The sequence below is a fragment of the Cotesia glomerata genome, linkage group LG6 (assembly GCF_020080835.1).
Source record: "Cotesia glomerata isolate CgM1 linkage group LG6, MPM_Cglom_v2.3, whole genome shotgun sequence".
In the NCBI taxonomy this organism is placed as follows: Eukaryota; Metazoa; Arthropoda; class Insecta; order Hymenoptera; family Braconidae; genus Cotesia; species Cotesia glomerata.
This window is the reverse complement of record NC_058163.1, coordinates 4,401,800-4,420,014: the sequence shown is the minus strand read 5'-3', so window position 1 is coordinate 4,420,014 and position 18,215 is coordinate 4,401,800. Positions and strand designations below refer to the sequence as shown.

General features: G+C 29.0%; 1 protein-coding gene across 4 annotated transcripts in view; it reads left to right on the top strand.

Moving 5' to 3' along the window:
• LOC123267636 overlaps window positions 1-18,215 on the top strand; it is a 302,887-nt gene that overhangs the window by 236,781 nt on the left and 47,891 nt on the right. For all 4 annotated transcript variants that reach the window (XM_044732362.1, XM_044732361.1, XM_044732364.1 and 1 more), the window contains one exon: window positions 10,083-10,352. In XM_044732362.1, coding sequence (XP_044588297.1) covers window positions 10,083-10,352 — 270 coding nt within the window. The remainder of the gene's footprint in view (window positions 1-10,082; window positions 10,353-18,215) is intronic.

Below are 18,215 nucleotides of genomic sequence, written 5' to 3'. Positions count from 1 at the left end.
AGTGGGTTAATTTAAAAATGGCACCCACTTAAAGTTTTGAAAATAGTCAAAATCGGTAATTTCATGACTTATGTCGTAAATAACTTTTGATTGAGAAAAAATAGCTTATTTCAGAAAAAATTACCTTGAAGCTGATAACAATAGGTTTGATTTCACCTACGAAACTTATTTAATAATAATTTTTAGCGATATTCAGCAGGTTGATGGACACTTTTAACCACTTTAGGTACTGTGAAACAACGTGACTTTTCGGGGTGATTCCACCCACAATTTTATAATTATCTTGATAAAACTTAGTATACTTATTCTTTGGACAGTTACCTTGGATGAGTTTGAAGATGAGCAAAATCGAAGGATTACTTTAAAAACAGCACATATATAAAGTATCCAGTATAGCCAAAATCGAGAATTCCATCCGAGTTTATTTTTTCATCAAATGTAAAAATCCACACAAGTGAATTTGGATCCTATTTGCAGGCATCGCTTGTTAAAAAAAAAATGATTAAAAAACAAAAGTTGTTTCTCTGAATTTCATAGCTAGCCGGGAATTTCTCGGCGTTCGGGGTTAATAAAGCGCCGCCGGAGGGTGAATTCGATGGTGGTATGAAAGTTCGTTACGAGAAATGCGGAGTCTGTGTTAGAGATGGAAGGGGTCCAAGACCGTGGTTCTATTTGAGCGTTATAGACAAGTTCCCTGTTCGATTTAGCAATCTCGCAGTGACCATTTCCATTGGATATGATGATGTTTTATATTTTCCATCTTTCCGTCTCACTTCCCGGGATTTTCTCTTGTCCACCGAGAGTGGACTAGTTATAGTTATAGTTATAGAAGCGTGTACAATAGAAAGGAATAAAATCCCATCCATGCTCGCAACAAATGGACATAATATTACCTTTTTTTTTTCGTTATTTTATTCCTGAAACTTTTTATCATTTTTATTCTTGTTTTATACGCTTGACATCTTTATTTTATGTCGACGCGATAATTGACAAGGATACGCGAAATAAGAGACGTCGGACTGCCTGGAAATAGCGAGAATGAAAGTGCAAAATTTTCAAGCGAAATAATTGGAAGCCGGATGAATGTTTGAATTGAAAGCGAATATGAATCTCTCCGTCTAAAAATTCTCCATGCGAGAAAAATTTTTTTATGAATTATATAAATTGCTAACAAATTTTAAAAACTTTCAATGTCATTTTAGCATTCACAATAGGGGAGATAGCGATGAAGGGAGCTCGCAATATTCCAGAATAATAACTTACAGCAAAGAGAATATGATAATAACAATAATTGCTAAATCATTCGCTTTGAGATACGAAACGCTTACTATAAGGGTAGTTCGATATTGCAATTAGATGGAGCCTGTTACCCTCAGACAATACAATCCTCGCTCCTACCTGAGTTCAAACTATTTCAGATACGCCTTGTAGCCTAATTTGGGCAATTTAGATCACTACAATTGAACAAGACGCCAACAGACAACACTCCTAGGTAACTGCTATAGGGAAGTTCACCCTAGAGGAGGGCTAGATTCTCGTTTTTCTGACAAAGCGTGATATTTTCTAGATAACTTGTTTCTTTTCTACTTTTTAAAGTTGAAAATTATCAAAATTTGGAAAGTCGTTTGAAAAAAAAGAAATTTGTGGAAGACAGCAAATTTTTGAGACTTCAAAAAGGAATTTGAACTCTTGGAACGAATTGATTAAAATTTGGAGTAAATCGGAAAGTTTTAAAGATATATGTAAAAAATCGATGTTTTTTTTTTTGGTTTTTTTTAAGATAGCGTTTGAAATAGAAACCACACACAAAAAATGATTCACTTGAGCCAAGAAAATATTTTTCTTCCTAATTATTTTCTTGAGCGAAAAAAAATTTTTTTTTGACACAAGAAATTTCACTTACTCCAACAAAATTAACTCTCTTGCTTCAAGAGATACGTATCTGGATCCAAGAAAATTTATTTAAGCCAAGAAAATCTTATTGTTTTGAGAAAATTCAGCCTCTTGCTCCAAAAAATTTAGCTCTTGATAGAAGTAAATTTTCTTGTCTTGAGAAAATTTGTCTCTTGCTCCAAAAAAATAAATATCTCGATAGAAGTAAATTTTCATTAATATTTTTATTGATTAACATATCAAATGGAAAGATCAAATAATATTGAATCATTTTTTTTCATTCAATATGTATAATTGTACGCTAAAATAATATAAAATGGGTATCAAATATTCTCGAGAAAAATTTTCTCAAGGTGAGAAAATTTTTTTCTCAGCTGAAGTAGATGGCGCTGCTTCCCTAAAATATCTAAAAATTTTGATCAAATATAAAAATTTATTGTAACAAGTATTTATGATAATTTTAATTAAGAAAAAATTACTTTCACCAAGAATAGAACTTCAAGAAAAATTTTTACTTCGACACAACTTCGGTCTTCCTTCAGGCACCCGAAAATTTTCTTGAGCTAAGAATTTTGTTCTTCAGTCAAGAAATTTTTCTTTTTGTGCAAGTATACACTTTTTGAGTTTCAAAGCACTAAATTTCTCCAACTGCCAGGGAACAAATATTAATTATAATTAAAGAAAAATAAAATTAAGCTGTAAATTTTAATCCGTAACTTCTTTTGAGGCTAGATGAAGAGATTCAGAAATAAATTTAGTAGAAAAATTGATTTTTTCAAAAGTTATCGTGTTTGTCCCTTGATAAATATCCAAAAATATACAGCGCAAACCATTACAACCATTTTGATACATTTTTAATGAGATAACTTTTGAATTTATTGACCTAAGACCATATATATACTTTTTGGGCTTCAAAGCACTAAATTTCACCAACTGCCAGCCAAATAAATATTATTTATAATTCAACAAAACAATATTAAGCTGCAAATTTCAATCCGAAACTTCCTTTGAGGCAGATGAAAAGATCAAAAAATAAATTTAGTAGAAAAATTGATTTTTTTAAAAGTTATCGTGTTTGTCCCTTGATAAATACCCAAAAAAATACAGCGCAAGCCATTAAAACTATTTTGTTGCATTTTTTATGAGATAACTTTTGAATTTACTGACCTAATACCATGTATACACTTGTTGGGCGTGAGAAACTGCGTTAAATATCGTCAAGAAGATCAAAATCAAAGAACTCTTTCAAAAGATATCTCAGTTTATAAATTATAATGCGCTCTCTGAACCAATTTGAAGATTTTTTATCTTAAAAATCAACTATTTGGTAAATCTTCCAGCGTTTTGAGCTTGAAAATTCCAAAAAACTTCAGGTGGTCTGAATCAACTATTTTTCTAAAATTTTTTTAAATACATCGAAAATATTTTTGGAAATTTCAATTTTCTACTAAATTAACACAAACAATTTTCTTTTCAAACTTTGGAATTTTGTAACTCATTAACGGACTGTCATACTAGTACAACCTGGACATACTCTTGTAGAAAATTGAAGGCTCTACAAAAAAGCTATCTTGTAATTTTTTGATAAATTAACTCCTTTGAAAGTTGTTTGATGTCTAAAATAAGCTTACAAGAATTTTTGAAGTTTTTCACTTTTTTGGTAAATTTACCAATTTTTTGCTTAATTTTGATGTTCTAGAGTTATTTTAGAGTATTCTAAAGACATTACGTTGATGCTTAATGCAAAAAATTTTGTTTGAGCCACTTTAAATCGAAAAGAAAATTTTTCTGTCATATTCTGTAAACTATATTAAAAAATTGTGAAAAACGGATTAGTTTAAAAAATGGTTAGTCGAAAGAACAAAAAAAAAAAAACAACTAGCGATTTAGATAAAGCAAAAAAAAAATGTGATTCTGATTAAATTTTTTTTCACACACGCAGTGTCCAGTTTCATAACAATTGAATTAAAAAGTTACCGAAAAAAAGTAGTATAGCGAGCGCTGTGAGGGTAAAAAAAAAAAAGATTGGAATAAAATCTAAAAAAAAAGAGTAAAATGAAAAAAAAGGTAATTTTTTGTGTCACTCGTTTTCCCTGGAGAAATACGAATGTCAAAAGCACTCAGAGTATTTTTTAGTGAATGGAAAACGCATTTTGCTTGCAGTTAAAGTGAAAAGCCAACTGCTCAGCGGTACTAGGCGTTGAGTGAAAATGGACGAAAGTGAATCGGAGGGCAAAGTGAGAATAAAAAAAGGAAAAATATATAAAAAAACATTAAATAAAATAACAAAAAAAAAAAGATAACGGAGATGTGGAGCGTAGAAAGTAGTACAGAGGGCGAAGATGGAATGAAGAAAAAAGTTATTGTGAAACGTACCTACGGGAAGCTTCTTAGTTCTTATCGGTGGTGAAGGTCTGACGGCACCAGGAGGGTAACATTATACAAAGGGAAGACACGCGGCTCCAAAGTGAAAAAGGGACGGAAAGTTTAAAATGAAAATTGACGTGCTCCTCGGAAATATGCGGGAAAAAAATAAGTCGAGAGATCTCGACACCTGGCCTCCGTAATAAGCTCCTCCGTCGCCATCCCTAAGAGCTAGAGTCGCGCCTAAGCGAATTAAAAGTATGAGAGCGCTCCTTAGAACTATGGACCAACACCCAGTAAGGGAGTAAAAGTAAAAAGTTCACCTATACCCTCTGCCGAGCCTTCGTCTATTAAACTTTTCACTTTTTTTAACCTTTGTTCTTCCTTCTTAACTCTTCTCCCTCAAAACTAACTTAATTAATTTCATTCTAGTTCATAAGAGCCTCTCACCTTGTATCAGGGATTTTAATTAATTTATAAATGCTAATTAACAAATATATAAGGGATTAACTATCTAAATTTCGGATAATGTGAACTCTGGTAATTTCGTTATTGCTAGAGCTGTTATTATTACCCACTCAATATTGCAGGCCTTAAGCGCGGGCGCGAAGGGACGGGCTATTAACGTTTGAAATAGATGCATTAAATCATCATATTGCAGATATGAATAAAAAAAAATCATTGCTGAACCCATCAAAAATTTTTTCAATCGATTAATAGCCACTTTTACATACAAAGTGGTTTTAATGGCTTATGGCGTAGATTTTTAAAATTTTTATGAAAAGATTAACGGAATAGCTTTTGAAAAAATAAATTTTTCAATTCAATTGATTTTTTAATCTTTTCATCTGCCTAATGGAAAATGAAGGATTGAAAATTGCAGATTAACATTGTTTTGTTTAATTATAATTAATATTTATTTGGCCGGCAGTCGGAAAAATTTAGTGCTTTGAGCAACCATATACACGGAAAAAAGTAAACTGTAATATTCACTCGGATTCCGGTTAATTTTTATAGTTTCAAACAGTAAAGCGGACATCGGGGTGGAAAAAATATAAATATTACAGAACTTAATGTAGAGAGTATAAAAGCTACAATTTATAATTTAATATCCAAAATAAGTGATTGGTAGCTGTCACTATAGTAAATAACGACTGTTTCATCTTAAAAAATTACAGTTTCAAACAGTAAAAATTGCCATTTCATTATATAGTCGATATTATGAGGAGAAGGGGAACTCAGATGAAAGAGAAGGGGGTCTTACTCTGGGAGAATTTAACATTTGAAACAGTAAAAATTTTACTTTTAAAATATACATTTTACCAGTCCAAGCAAGTCAATAATTACAGTTTGATTTTTAGCGTTGCGTTTAAAATTTAGCATTTTACTTTGTAAATATTGACGTTGCTTGTATTAGAAATTTACTTACTTTATTTTATACTTTTTACATATCATAAGATCATTTTTTAGGTACAAAATGATAAATATCAAAGTCTGAATTCTTAATTATTATACTTTAACATTTTAGACATTTACATAGCAAATATTACTATTTGAAATAGTATTTTCTTCCATATAAAGAGTAAATTGTAACGTTGAAATGGTAAATATTATAAAGTGAATAGTAAAATCAAGATTTTACTGTTAGAAATGGTAATTTTTAGGAGTTGATCATTACTTATTATAAATCGACTGTTATTTATTACAGTTTACTTTTTTCCGTGCATGCAAAATGGGAAAATGACTAAAATTTAAAAATTTCTCTAATTCATTCTAATTTAGTCCTAATTTATTATTAAGGAAGTTCTTTCGCTCCAGTTGTCACAACAACTGTAGTAGTCAATATTCGATAAATTAAAATAAAAAACCCATGAAAATTTCTAAAATTAGAAAATAAATAGAATATGAGGCATTAATCGTTGAAATTTTAAAAATTAAAAAAAAAAAATAGTTAAATACAAAAATTAATTTGACTCTTGTAAATCAGCTGTTAGTAACCTATCTGTGATTTGGCAACGCTTTATTTCGGTTGTTTACATTTTTATTTGCACAATATGACCTTAACCATGTTTAACTTTTTGCAGTCAGTGTAAATAAATAAATTAATTAAAAATGTTTAGTCGCAAATCATTTTTTAGGTACGAAATGATAAATATTAAAGTCTGAATTCTTAATTATTATACTTTAAAATTTTAGACATTTACATAGCGATTATTACTGTTTGAAATAGTATTTTTTTCCATGTAAAGAGTAAATTGTAACGTTTAAATGGTAAATATTATATAGTGAATAGTAAAATCACGATTTTACTGTTTGAAATGGTAATTTTGATCAGTTGATCATGACTTATTATAAATCGACTGTTATTTATTACAGTTTACTTTTTTCCGTGTAGAGAAATTTATTTGTAAATAGAGCTTTAAAAGAGCTGATATTACCATCAATCGTATTCTTTGGCTAACAAAATGTAATACAGTCTTTAATTGGTCCTTTTTTATAATTCATTTTGGAACGAAAGAGGGCGTTCAATTTGTATGAAAACAAATTCTATCTGCAGGAAAAATTTAAACAAGCTTAAAAATTGAATTATAAATTGAATTTTTTGTAATTTACTAGTAATTACCTCATTAAAAGTATTTTTCAACTTATTTTTATAGTTTATAATAGATAATTACTATTTTTTAATAAAAAAGTGGTTTTAATAGCTTATAGTGTAGATTTTTTTAATTTTTATGAAGGGACAAACACGATAACTTTGAAAAAAAAATTTTTTTCAACTCAAATTATTTTTCAATCGCTTCATCCGCCTCAAAGGAAGTTACGGATTGATTATTGCAGCTTAATTTTGTTTTGTTTAATTATAATTAATATTTGCTCGGCTGGCAGTTGGACATATTTAGTGCTTTGAGCAACCATATAGAGAAATTTATTTGTAAATAGAGCGCTAAGACAGCTGATGATACTAAACTTAATTGTGTTCGTTGGCTATAATACAGTCATTATTCTACTTCCTATCGGAAGTAAACTTTATTGAAATCCATTTTGAGATGATGTCTACAGGAGAAATAAAAGATTTCTACCAAATTTAGAGTTTTCAGAAGCTATATTTTGGAAATGAACATTTTTTATTGTCAACACCCACTCCCGCGATCCTTATTGGAGGTGATTCGTTGTAAAATCCGTTCTTAGATCATTTCTATATCACATATAGAAGACTCCTATCAAATTTGAAGTCTATAGGAGCTATAGCTTTGAAATTAAAAATTTTAATTGTAAATACCCACCCCCGCAAACCCCTGTGGGGTGAGCTATCGTAAAATTCGTTCCTATATTATTTCTACATCTCTTACAGAAAATTCCTACCCAGTTTGGAGTCTATTGGAGCTATAGTTTGAAAACGGGAATTTTTTATTTTTAACGCCCCCGCAATCCTCTTTGGGGTAGGATATCGTAAAATTCGTTCATAAATTATTTTTACATCACGTACAGAAATTTCCTATAAAATTTGGAATCTGTAGGAGCTATAGCTTGAAAATTACAAATTTTCATTGTTAATACCCACCTCCGCTACCCTCTGTGGGGTGGGATATCATAAAATTCGTTCATAAATTATTTTTACATTACTTATAGAAAATTCCTACCAAATTTGGAGTCTGTAGGAGCTATAGCTTGAAAATTAAAAATTTTCATTGTTAATACCCACCCCCGCAACCCTCTGTGGGGTGTAATATCGTAAAGTTCGTTCATAGATTATTTCTAGATCTCTTACAGAAGATTCTTACTAAATTTGGAGTCGATAGGAGCTATAGTTTAAAAATGGGAATTTTTGATTGTTAACGCCCCCGCAACCCCCTTTGTGGGTGGAATTTCGTTAAATCCGTTCTTAGCTGACTTTTACTCGGTAAAAAGAATATTCCTACCAAATTTCAAGTCTCTAGGTCTTATGGTTCCAGAGATATCGTGATGAGTGACTATATACGTGGAAATCTTATATATATATATATATATATATATATATATATAGATGTGAGTGAGTGCATGGATGGATGCGTAGGAGTGCGTGAGTGGATGCGTTAGAGTGCGTGAGTGGATGCGTTAGAGTGCGTGGGTGGATGCGTAGGAGTACATAAATGGATGCGTGGGTGGATGTGTGGGAGTGCGTGGGTGGATGCGTGGGATGGTGTGGATAGAGAAGCATTGAAAGCGTAGAGTTGATGTTATACATTTTTCCGACTTCTTTATAAGCTAGAAAAAAAAAGAATGACGAAAAAACAATCGTCTTTTGTTTTATTGACGGAAACAAAAAACAAATGACTACACACATAAATTAATTAAAAAAATGGGAATTTTCTATTGTTAACTCCCCCGCAAGACCCCTTGTGGGTGGAATTTCGTAAAATCCGTTCTTAGCTGACCTCTACTCGGCAAAAGGAATATTCCTACCAAATTTCAAGTCAATCGACCTAATAGTTTCTGAGATTTCGTGATGAATGAGTTCAAAAATGGGATCTCCTATATATATATAGATTTATGAATTATATGAAACATACAAAAAGTTGATGAGGATACTCAAATGAAAGGTCTCGATGAGTGTAACATCAGGATGAACATATCTTTAAAAATGTCAATAGTTTACGAGATACAAGAGTACTTCTTAATGTATCTAGAGATGGAGTATTTTCGAATGCCGCCTAAATACTTATCATAATAAATTAACCATCGGTGATAATTATATAAAACCTTGAAAAGGCACAAATTCAAGTCAAAACCTTTGCAATGACACTAAATTTCACTAAAAAAAACCGATTTTATCATATGACTATCCTGGAAAAAATATTCTTATTCTCTTAATAATATAGATTATTAAAAAATTGAACATTTTCTTGTAGTTGTTTCCAAAAATTATTAATAATTTATTTATAATAATTAATAATTTATTAATTTTAAATTAATTATTGATTTTCTCAATTAATATTAATGATTTTTTTTATCAAAATATTAAAAATTTTTGAAATTTTTCTTTCTAATTAATAAAAGCTACTAATTCAACTAAAAATTAACTAATTATTTGTTGTATCCTTTATAAATTTTCAAAATGTAACTATTAAATTTCAATATATATTTTGCCATCAATACAGTATCGAAAATAAGTGTCAATAAAATTAATATTCGATAAATAATAACACATTAAACCCAAAAACAGATTAACAACAAATATTTTCATAAAGAGGTTGACTTCCACAATTCGACACAATAGCTATCAACATAATAGCATTTTAATAATACCCAGTAATTATATCCCTAATTATAATTGTAACTCCAGAAATATATTGAATGAAAATTTTTCGTTTAATAATTTAAAATTATAGTAGTAGTTTGATAGTAGCAGTTGAATAAATTAAATGAAGTAAAAAAAGTAATTATAATTGGAAAGTAAGTTAATGAGAGAATTAACGAGCAATATTCACCAGTATCATTCATTGTAACTTTAGCGGTTTGAGTATAATAAATTAATGGAATCCACATCCACCGAACATTGTTTTCACCATAAAATTATAGTTAGAGAGTTACAAAATGAAGGTTTAATAAGGTATGAACCTACTCAACCAGTTCCACCACCGCGAATACCATTTTCCGACATCGATAATTAACAAATCTAATTTAGAGCTCTACTAAAATTCATTTTATCTCGCTTTCGCCGGCGGAGTGTAACATCAACCATTAACTGATGATGCACAAAATAATTATTTACAGACAGAACAAACTACCAGTTCGTTGAAACTTTCAGATTAATTCTCCAGAAACTTTGTGATTGTTTATTCCAGAATTCATCCTCGAACAACGACGGGCTAACGAAGCAACAGATCGAGCTGATCCAGCAAATAATGCAGCAAACTCAACAGCAGCAGCCCTCAAATTCACAACAACCACTGAGTAGCTCGCCAGCATCTTCATCTGTTACGCAAACTTCCAAGAGTGTTAAGCCGGCTAAGGTTGTTACAGCTGCCAACAATTCTGCCACCGGTGTCAATTCTGCCGGCGGAAATGCTAGCGCTAGTTCCAGTCCCAAGCCTAAGGTCTGGAGTCAAGCACAGGTGAGTTATAATAGGCGTAAATTGAAAAATATGTATTTTTAAAAAAGCAATAGCTATTTTAACTCTACCAAAACTTGCTTTCAATCTTACCAAAATTCCTAAATTAAAATAAAGTAAACTTAAGGAAATCCACGCAAAGTAGTCAACTTTTTAAAACTTCCTGAAAATTTGTAATTTCAATCTAAGTAGCCTAATAATTAATGAAAAAACTAAAAAATAATAGGTTTCCGGGATATTTAATTAAATAATTAGGTTTGAAAATTGTAATTTTTACATGTAGGTAAATGGAGATTCCATTAACCGTGTACTTGATTAAGAATTTAATGCAATTAACAATTTTAAAAAAATTTTATTTTCATTGAATTTGATTGAAAAAATCTGGAAAACGGTTGACCCTAAAGACCATCCCTGCAACTTCCTGCTAATTCCATATCTAAGCACTTAAAATTGCACTTATGACGTTTTTGAGCTCTTCGAGCTCAAAAATAGAATTTTTATGTTATTTCTCAAAGAATTAGCCGTTTTAAGCTTTTGAGCTCTTCGAGCTCATAAGTCTAATAGAAGTTTAATAAAACAGTATTTTTTGAATAAAATCTAATCAGATCGAAGTCTCAATTAACATTTTCAAAAGCCGTGTTGCTCATTTCAATCGATTCGATTCCTTCACAGAAAAAAAAGATTCACTTGAACCAAGAAAATATTTTTCTTCCTAATGATTTACTTGAGCGAAAAAAAAATTTTTTTTTGACACAAGAAATTTCACTTATTCCAACAAAATTAATCCTTTTGTTTTAAGAAATACGTATCTTGATCCAAGAAAATTTATTTAAGTCAAGAAAATCTTGTTGTTTTGAGAAAATTCAGCCTTTTGCTCCAAAAAATTTAGTTCTTGATAGAAGTAAATTTTCTTGTCTTGAGAAAATTTCTCTCTTGCTCTAAAAAATTAAATATAAAGATAGAAGTAAATTTTTATTGATTAACATGTCAAAGGGGAAGATCAAATAATATTGAATCTTTTTTTTTCATTCAATATGTATAATTGTACGCTAAAATAATATAAAATAGGAATCAAATATTCAAGAGAAAAATTTTCTCAAGGTGAGAAAATTTTTTTCTCAGCTGAAATAGGTGGCGCTGCTTCCCTAAAGTATCCAAAAACCTTGATCAAATATAAAAATTTATTGTATCAAGTATTTATGATAATTTGAATTAAGAAAAAATGACTTCCACCAAGAATAGAATTTCAAGAAAAATTTTTCCTTCGACTAACACAACTTCGGTCTTCCTTCAGGCACCCGAAAATTTTCTTGAGTCAAGAATTTTGCTCTCCAATCAAGAAGTTTTTCTTTCTGTGTAGTGACTGGTGGGACATTTGACTCTGGAATTCCATCAATTATAAGCTATAATTATGTGACTGAAACTTCTACTATAGTAAAATTTATCTTATAATATAGAAGAATAACTAATTAACAACATCCCTTTGTCAAAAACCTCCATTACTTTTTAAGTTTCTCGTAATTATCATTTTACTGAGTGAGATTGGTGGGACATTAAAAAATCCTTCTCTCTTACCGCGGTATAATTAAAGTCCAATTTCAGTTCGACCACTAAACTTTTAAAAAATACTTCCCTCTCAATACAAAATTTATCCTATAAACATTCAATATTATGAATAATTAGACTGATTACCTACGTAGAAACAATTAAAAAAGTTTTTTTTATTGTGACTGGTGGGACAGGCATTTATGACTGGTGGGACAAGTACAAAATGTGTATATGAAGTTGTTTATTAAAAAGACTTTTATATTATTTCAACCTTAGAAACATTATTGTTTATATATTTAACTATCAATTATTTAGGATAATTAAAAAACACAAATAAAGGATTTAGCATACTGACAACACGATCTTGATAAAGTTAGGTGTTAATTAATAACGAACATAAAAAAATTTTTTCTTAAAACTATTAAAACAACATTTGAACCGGATACAAGTTAGTATGGCTGAAAAGTAACGAGGAGAGAAAAATCGATTTTCTAATTGATTAAAAAAAATTTTTTTTACAAATTAGTAAAATATAAACTTTTAATAATAAATTAGGACTGAATTAAAATTTATTAAACTATATTTTTTATTAGTCAATTAAATGTTAATAATTATTTAATGAGTGAATTTTTCGAAAATTTCCTCAAAAATGTTATTAATTAATTTAAAAATTAATTTTAAAATGCATAACAAAATTATTTCTACGAATTATTTTTTTATAGACATTCTTTACACGAGGAGGGTACTTGGATCTCCTTCAGGAGGTTCGAGCATAATTTATGGGTCGAAATAATGTTAAAATTTTTTTTCACTTTCAGTCTTCCCAATATTCGTCAAAATTCTTTATCTTAATTTAAAATAATTTGAATAATTTAATAATCGATGAATTTTTACTTATTAAATAAAATAAAGTAATAAAATGACTTTCGTATTTATTACTTGCCAGATTAAATAAACAGATTCGGCAACAGCGCGTTTGATTATACCCATTACAGAGACGTTCATGAGTGTATGAGTTAAATATTTCTCTCTCTGTAACTATTTTTCTATCCTTTTCTTTTTTCTCAGCTGTTGACGCGACGTTGCCAAATCTTTATTCGAATAAATAGCTGACGATAAACGAGTTAAAAACATAAAATTGAACTTTAAAAATTTCAAAAATTTAATCGATAATATATTATTATTAAATTTTTTTTATATTTTACAATAAACCAAGTTTCTTGTGTATAGTTTTTTATTTGTTAAAGTTGGGAGGTTAATATTGAAAAAAATAATTAAAGTCTCGACTAAAGTTTGTCCGCCATAAGAGTCCGTGTATAAGGAGATAAAAAATGTGATTTTTGAAATTTAATATCTAAGTAACTAAACGATGAATCTTTTTAAAATTTTGGGATTAGATAAATGACATATTTATTTATACGTATACTTAATTTCAAAGCTCAAAGTTGAAAATTATTTTTCACATAAATACTATTAAAAATTAATGATACTTTTCTATATTTTCTTACATTATATTTTTGATCAAATCTGGTGTTGAAAATTTCCAACAGGTGGCGCACGATCGCTAAATCTTCTCCTAACTAGAGAGTTTATTTTAAAATTACAAGTTCTAAAGCAAATTTTTTTCTTATACATTACAATTGACTGTTCAATATTTTCTTCTATTATATACGTGAATAATTTAGAAAGTTATTTCAATTCTTATACATTTATACGTCTTTTTGCCAAAAATAACACAAATTAATAGACATTTCCTTTAACTAAACACTAAGCAGTAGCCAGTGTTGATCAATCTCGATTGTAACTCTAACTCAAGCGACAATTCACGACGTTAATCTCTTAAAATAATGGGAGAAAGGGTTCAGCGAATGGACGGGGGTAAGGGAGAGAGGAAGAAGGGCAGAAAGGCATTCTCCGAGAAATAAGAAATTGCAATCGCACTGAGAAAGCTCGGCAAAAGAGGGAGCGAAAAGCTAAAGGCCTTTAAGTCTGAGACCTTTCATGTCCAAGCTTTCATCAGGGTTGATTAGTTTTCTCGGATGCTGAATCGCGCTCGTTCTACATCTGCCCGCTCTTATTAGTTGAATTAATGCTCTTTTATTATTTCTTCTTTTTGCTTACTTTCTTGTTTTCTTTCTATTCCTCCTATCGTGGAGACTATGCAAAAAATGATTAAGTTATGGTTCAAACTTTCTGTCGGTCCACCTGGTTCAAGCACCGCATCAATTAAATCCCGCTTAATTACTCATGAAACGCTAGTTTTTGCAATTTCTTTAATCCTCGGAATATCGCTCAAAGGATCGAAAAAAAACTAATCTGAGGATGAAATCCTTTAGAAACTAACCGTGTTCCTTTTGCTCGAAAACTTTAGGGAATTTCCAGGATATTAATTGATTTTATTGAAAAAAAAAAAAAAAAAAAAAAAAAAAAATTGAAAATTGAGATTAAAACTTATAATTGTTTATTAAAAACAAGTATTGCATGCTCTATTATTATCTCTAAATCATAAAACTTTTTCTTAAGTGGGTTAATTATTTCCTTAAGTCGATTAATTGTTTCTATTTATAAAAAAGTGGTTTTAATGGCTTATAGCGTAAGTTTTTCAAATTTTTATAAAGAGACAAACACTATAACTTTTTAAAAAATAAATTTTTCAACTCAATTTATTTTTAAATCTCTTCATCTGTCTAATGGAAAGTTACCGATTGAAAATTGTAACTTAATATTTTTTTGTTTAATTATAATTAATTTTTGTTCGTCTGCAAGTTGAATAAATTTTCTGTCTTTTGAGCAACTATATAGAAAAATGAATTTGTTTAAAATTAAAAATTCATTATTTAATAATGTACTAAAGAGTTTATGGAGACAAAAGATTGCAACATTATACTCTCTAAACTAAATAAATAATCAATAACAACTGGTGGAATTATTACATTTAAATTAATACCAGCAATTGACTCTTTATTTAGTTATGAAATTTCTGTTATTATTTAAAAAGTTTTAAACTCGAGATAATTACATACTCTTGAACACTCGAAATATTTATCATTTTACAATCAAGTCTGTCAAAAATAATAACCGTTTATTAACAACTCTTTCATTAAATAAAACTAATTAAAATATAAATAATTTTATTTTTACCAAAAATATTATTAGAGTTATTTGTAAAATTTAAAACAGTTAAAGTGTAGCTATTGTTTATTAACTATTTCAAATATCTAATAATTTCAATACTTGATAATAATTACCGCTGGCATTTCAATTTTACCTTGATCACAATAAAACTTTATTATTTTATTTAAAAATCTCTATTTTTTATTGAGATAATTTGACCAACAATGTCAATGTTTGTTTAACAAGTTTATAAAATTACACAGAAAAAAATTTCTTGACTGGAGAACAAAATTCTTGGCTCAAGAAAATTTTCGGGTGCCTGAAGGAAGACCGAAGTTGTGTTGACCGAAGTAAAAATTTTTCTTTAAATTCTATTCTTGGTGAAAGTAATTTTTTTTTATTTCAAATTATTATAAATACTTGATACAATAAATTTTTATATTCGATCAAGATTTTTAGATACTTTAGGGAAGCAGCGCCACCTACTTCAGTTGAGAAAAAAATTTTCTCACCTTGAGAAAATTTTTCTCTTGAATATTTGATACCCATTTTATATTATTTTAGCGTACAATTATACATATTGAATGAAAAAAAATGATTCAATATTATTTGATCTTCCCATTTGACATGTTAATCAATAAAAATATTAATGAAAATTTACTTCTATCTTTATATTTAATTTTTTAGAGCAAGAGAGAAATTTTCTCAAAACAAGAAAATTTACTTCTATCAAGAACTAAATTTTTTGGAGCAATAGGCTGAATTTTCTCAAACCAAGAAGATTTTCTTGACAATTAAATTTTCTTGGATCAAGATACGTCTTTTTTAAAGCAAGAGAATTAATTTTGTTGAAATAAGTGAAATTTCTTGTATCAAAAAAAAATTTTTTTTTCGTTCAAGAAAATAATTAGGAAGAAAAATATTTTCTTGGCTCAAGTGAACCTTTTTTCTGTGTAATAATTTTTAAAATAAAGCTCATCAATATCAAAAACAGTGAACCCGATAGCGATCGTTTCAATTAAATTTTTCCCCCGTAATTTAGCTTTGCATTAACGACAAACACTTAATGGAAGATGGGAAATTCGGGATTAAAAGGCGATGTAATGCAACGACAAGAACAACAATGGGTGAGCATCATTCGCGGAGTACTCTAGAGTGTCTGCGTGTCCTAGAACGGAGGAAAACACACCAAGTGGGCTAGCTAGTATATATTCGGTCTTGTGTGCTCGTTCATCCTGTAACTTCATTAAGCTAATGACATAATAACCACCGGAGGCCCACACGAAGAGCTTATGTGCCGATACGCCGATGCCTAAACAGACTCTAGTAAGAACCGAGCAAACGAGCGCCGAGCTGAAATCGATCGATTCCTCATTAATATGTATGAAAACTTGGCAACCTAATACGACGAGTCTGGCACTAAAACATATATATAACTGTTCTCTTTCTTGATAACTTTACCTGCCGCAATAGATAATCTTCTAGTTTATTAATTTTACAATTAATCACCCGATAAATTCCGTTACACCTCCCGCATCAGGAACGAGCTCCCCTTTCTAAAGGAGAAAAAGATCAAAACTCACCCTTCCACTTTCGCTCGGTGGATCCCATTAATATGCATGGGTTTCTCCTTATCTAGCCTCCGAAGAATAACTTTGTCAGTTAATTTTATTCCTTCACTAAGAATATACTTATAAAATTAAATGTTATTTTAACACACATCAAGTGTGTATTACCCTTTGACGCAATTAGCGAATTATAGATTTTTACACACTATATTTTACGTGTAAAAAGTGACAAAAAAGACCATTCGGTAGCCGAAATAAAAGTAGATTTTATAGTGAATCCAACAACTACACGGAGAAATTTATAGAAATCTTTCCAAAAATTATGGGAATGGTTCCTATAATATTATAGAAATGGTTCCTATGCTATTAAAGGAATGATTCCTATAATATTATGAGAATGACGCACATAATAATAGAAAATATTTATTTTCATAATAATAAAGCAATCACTTCAAAAATATAAAGTAATTATTATATATTTTTTTGCTAAATATTGTTATTGATAACTTTTTTATCAATTTATATATTATAAAAAAAGAATCATTTAATCAAGAAAAAATATATTCAGTTAAAAATAATTATATACCACAGTTGTGTGAAAAAAAAATTACTCCAACATTATTAGGCATCATCACTATAATATTATAGAAATAGTTCCCATAATATTATAGGAATGGTTCCTATAATATTGTGGAAACTATTCCTATATATAATAGGAACCATTCCTATATATTATAGTAATCATGTCGATATTACAGTTATAATTATAGGTATCGTTCCTATAATTATAGGAACCATTCCCATAATTATAGTAACATTTCCCAAAACTTATGGGTATAATTCCAATAATTTAAGTAACCGCTCCTAAAATGGTATAGGAAATATTTCATTAAAATTATAGGAATGATTTCCACATTTTTCTCTCCGTGTACTAATATAATCATTTGCAAAATGAATGCAAAAGTGAAATTCCATTAAAAAGACAAATAGAGTAAGTAATTTTTGGCTTAGACTAATGGTGAGGTATGCAAATTTAAGTTTATTTAATAAGCTTGCAGATGCAATTTACAAAAATTTTACAAATTATCTTATTCATTAGTCATTTCGCACAGAAACATTAAAAGTGCCAATTTTTAAGGATTTCGAAGAATTCAAATTTCTGTCATTCCTAAACTATTTAATTTAAAAAAATATATAAGTATGCAAATTAAAGCTTACTTAATAAGCTTTCAGATGCAATTTTCAGAAATTCGATAAGATATCATCGCGTTCAATTGTTATTGCACGAAAATACGGTAAAAGTGAAAATTTTTGCGATTTTCAAAAATTTTTGAATTGATGTTATTCCTAAATTATTTAATTTAGAAAAATAAATAAGTATGCAAATTAAAGTTTATTTAATAAGCTTGCAGATGCAATTTACAAAAATTTTACAAATTATCTTATTCATTAGTCATTTCGCACAAAAATAGTAAAAGTGCCAATTTTTAAGGATTTTGAAGAATTCAAATTTCTGTCATTCCTAAACTATTAAATTAAAAAAAATATATAAGTATGCAAATACGGTAAAACTGAAAATTTTTGCGATTTAAAAAAATTTTTGAATTGTTGTCATTTCTAAACTGATCGACAGATT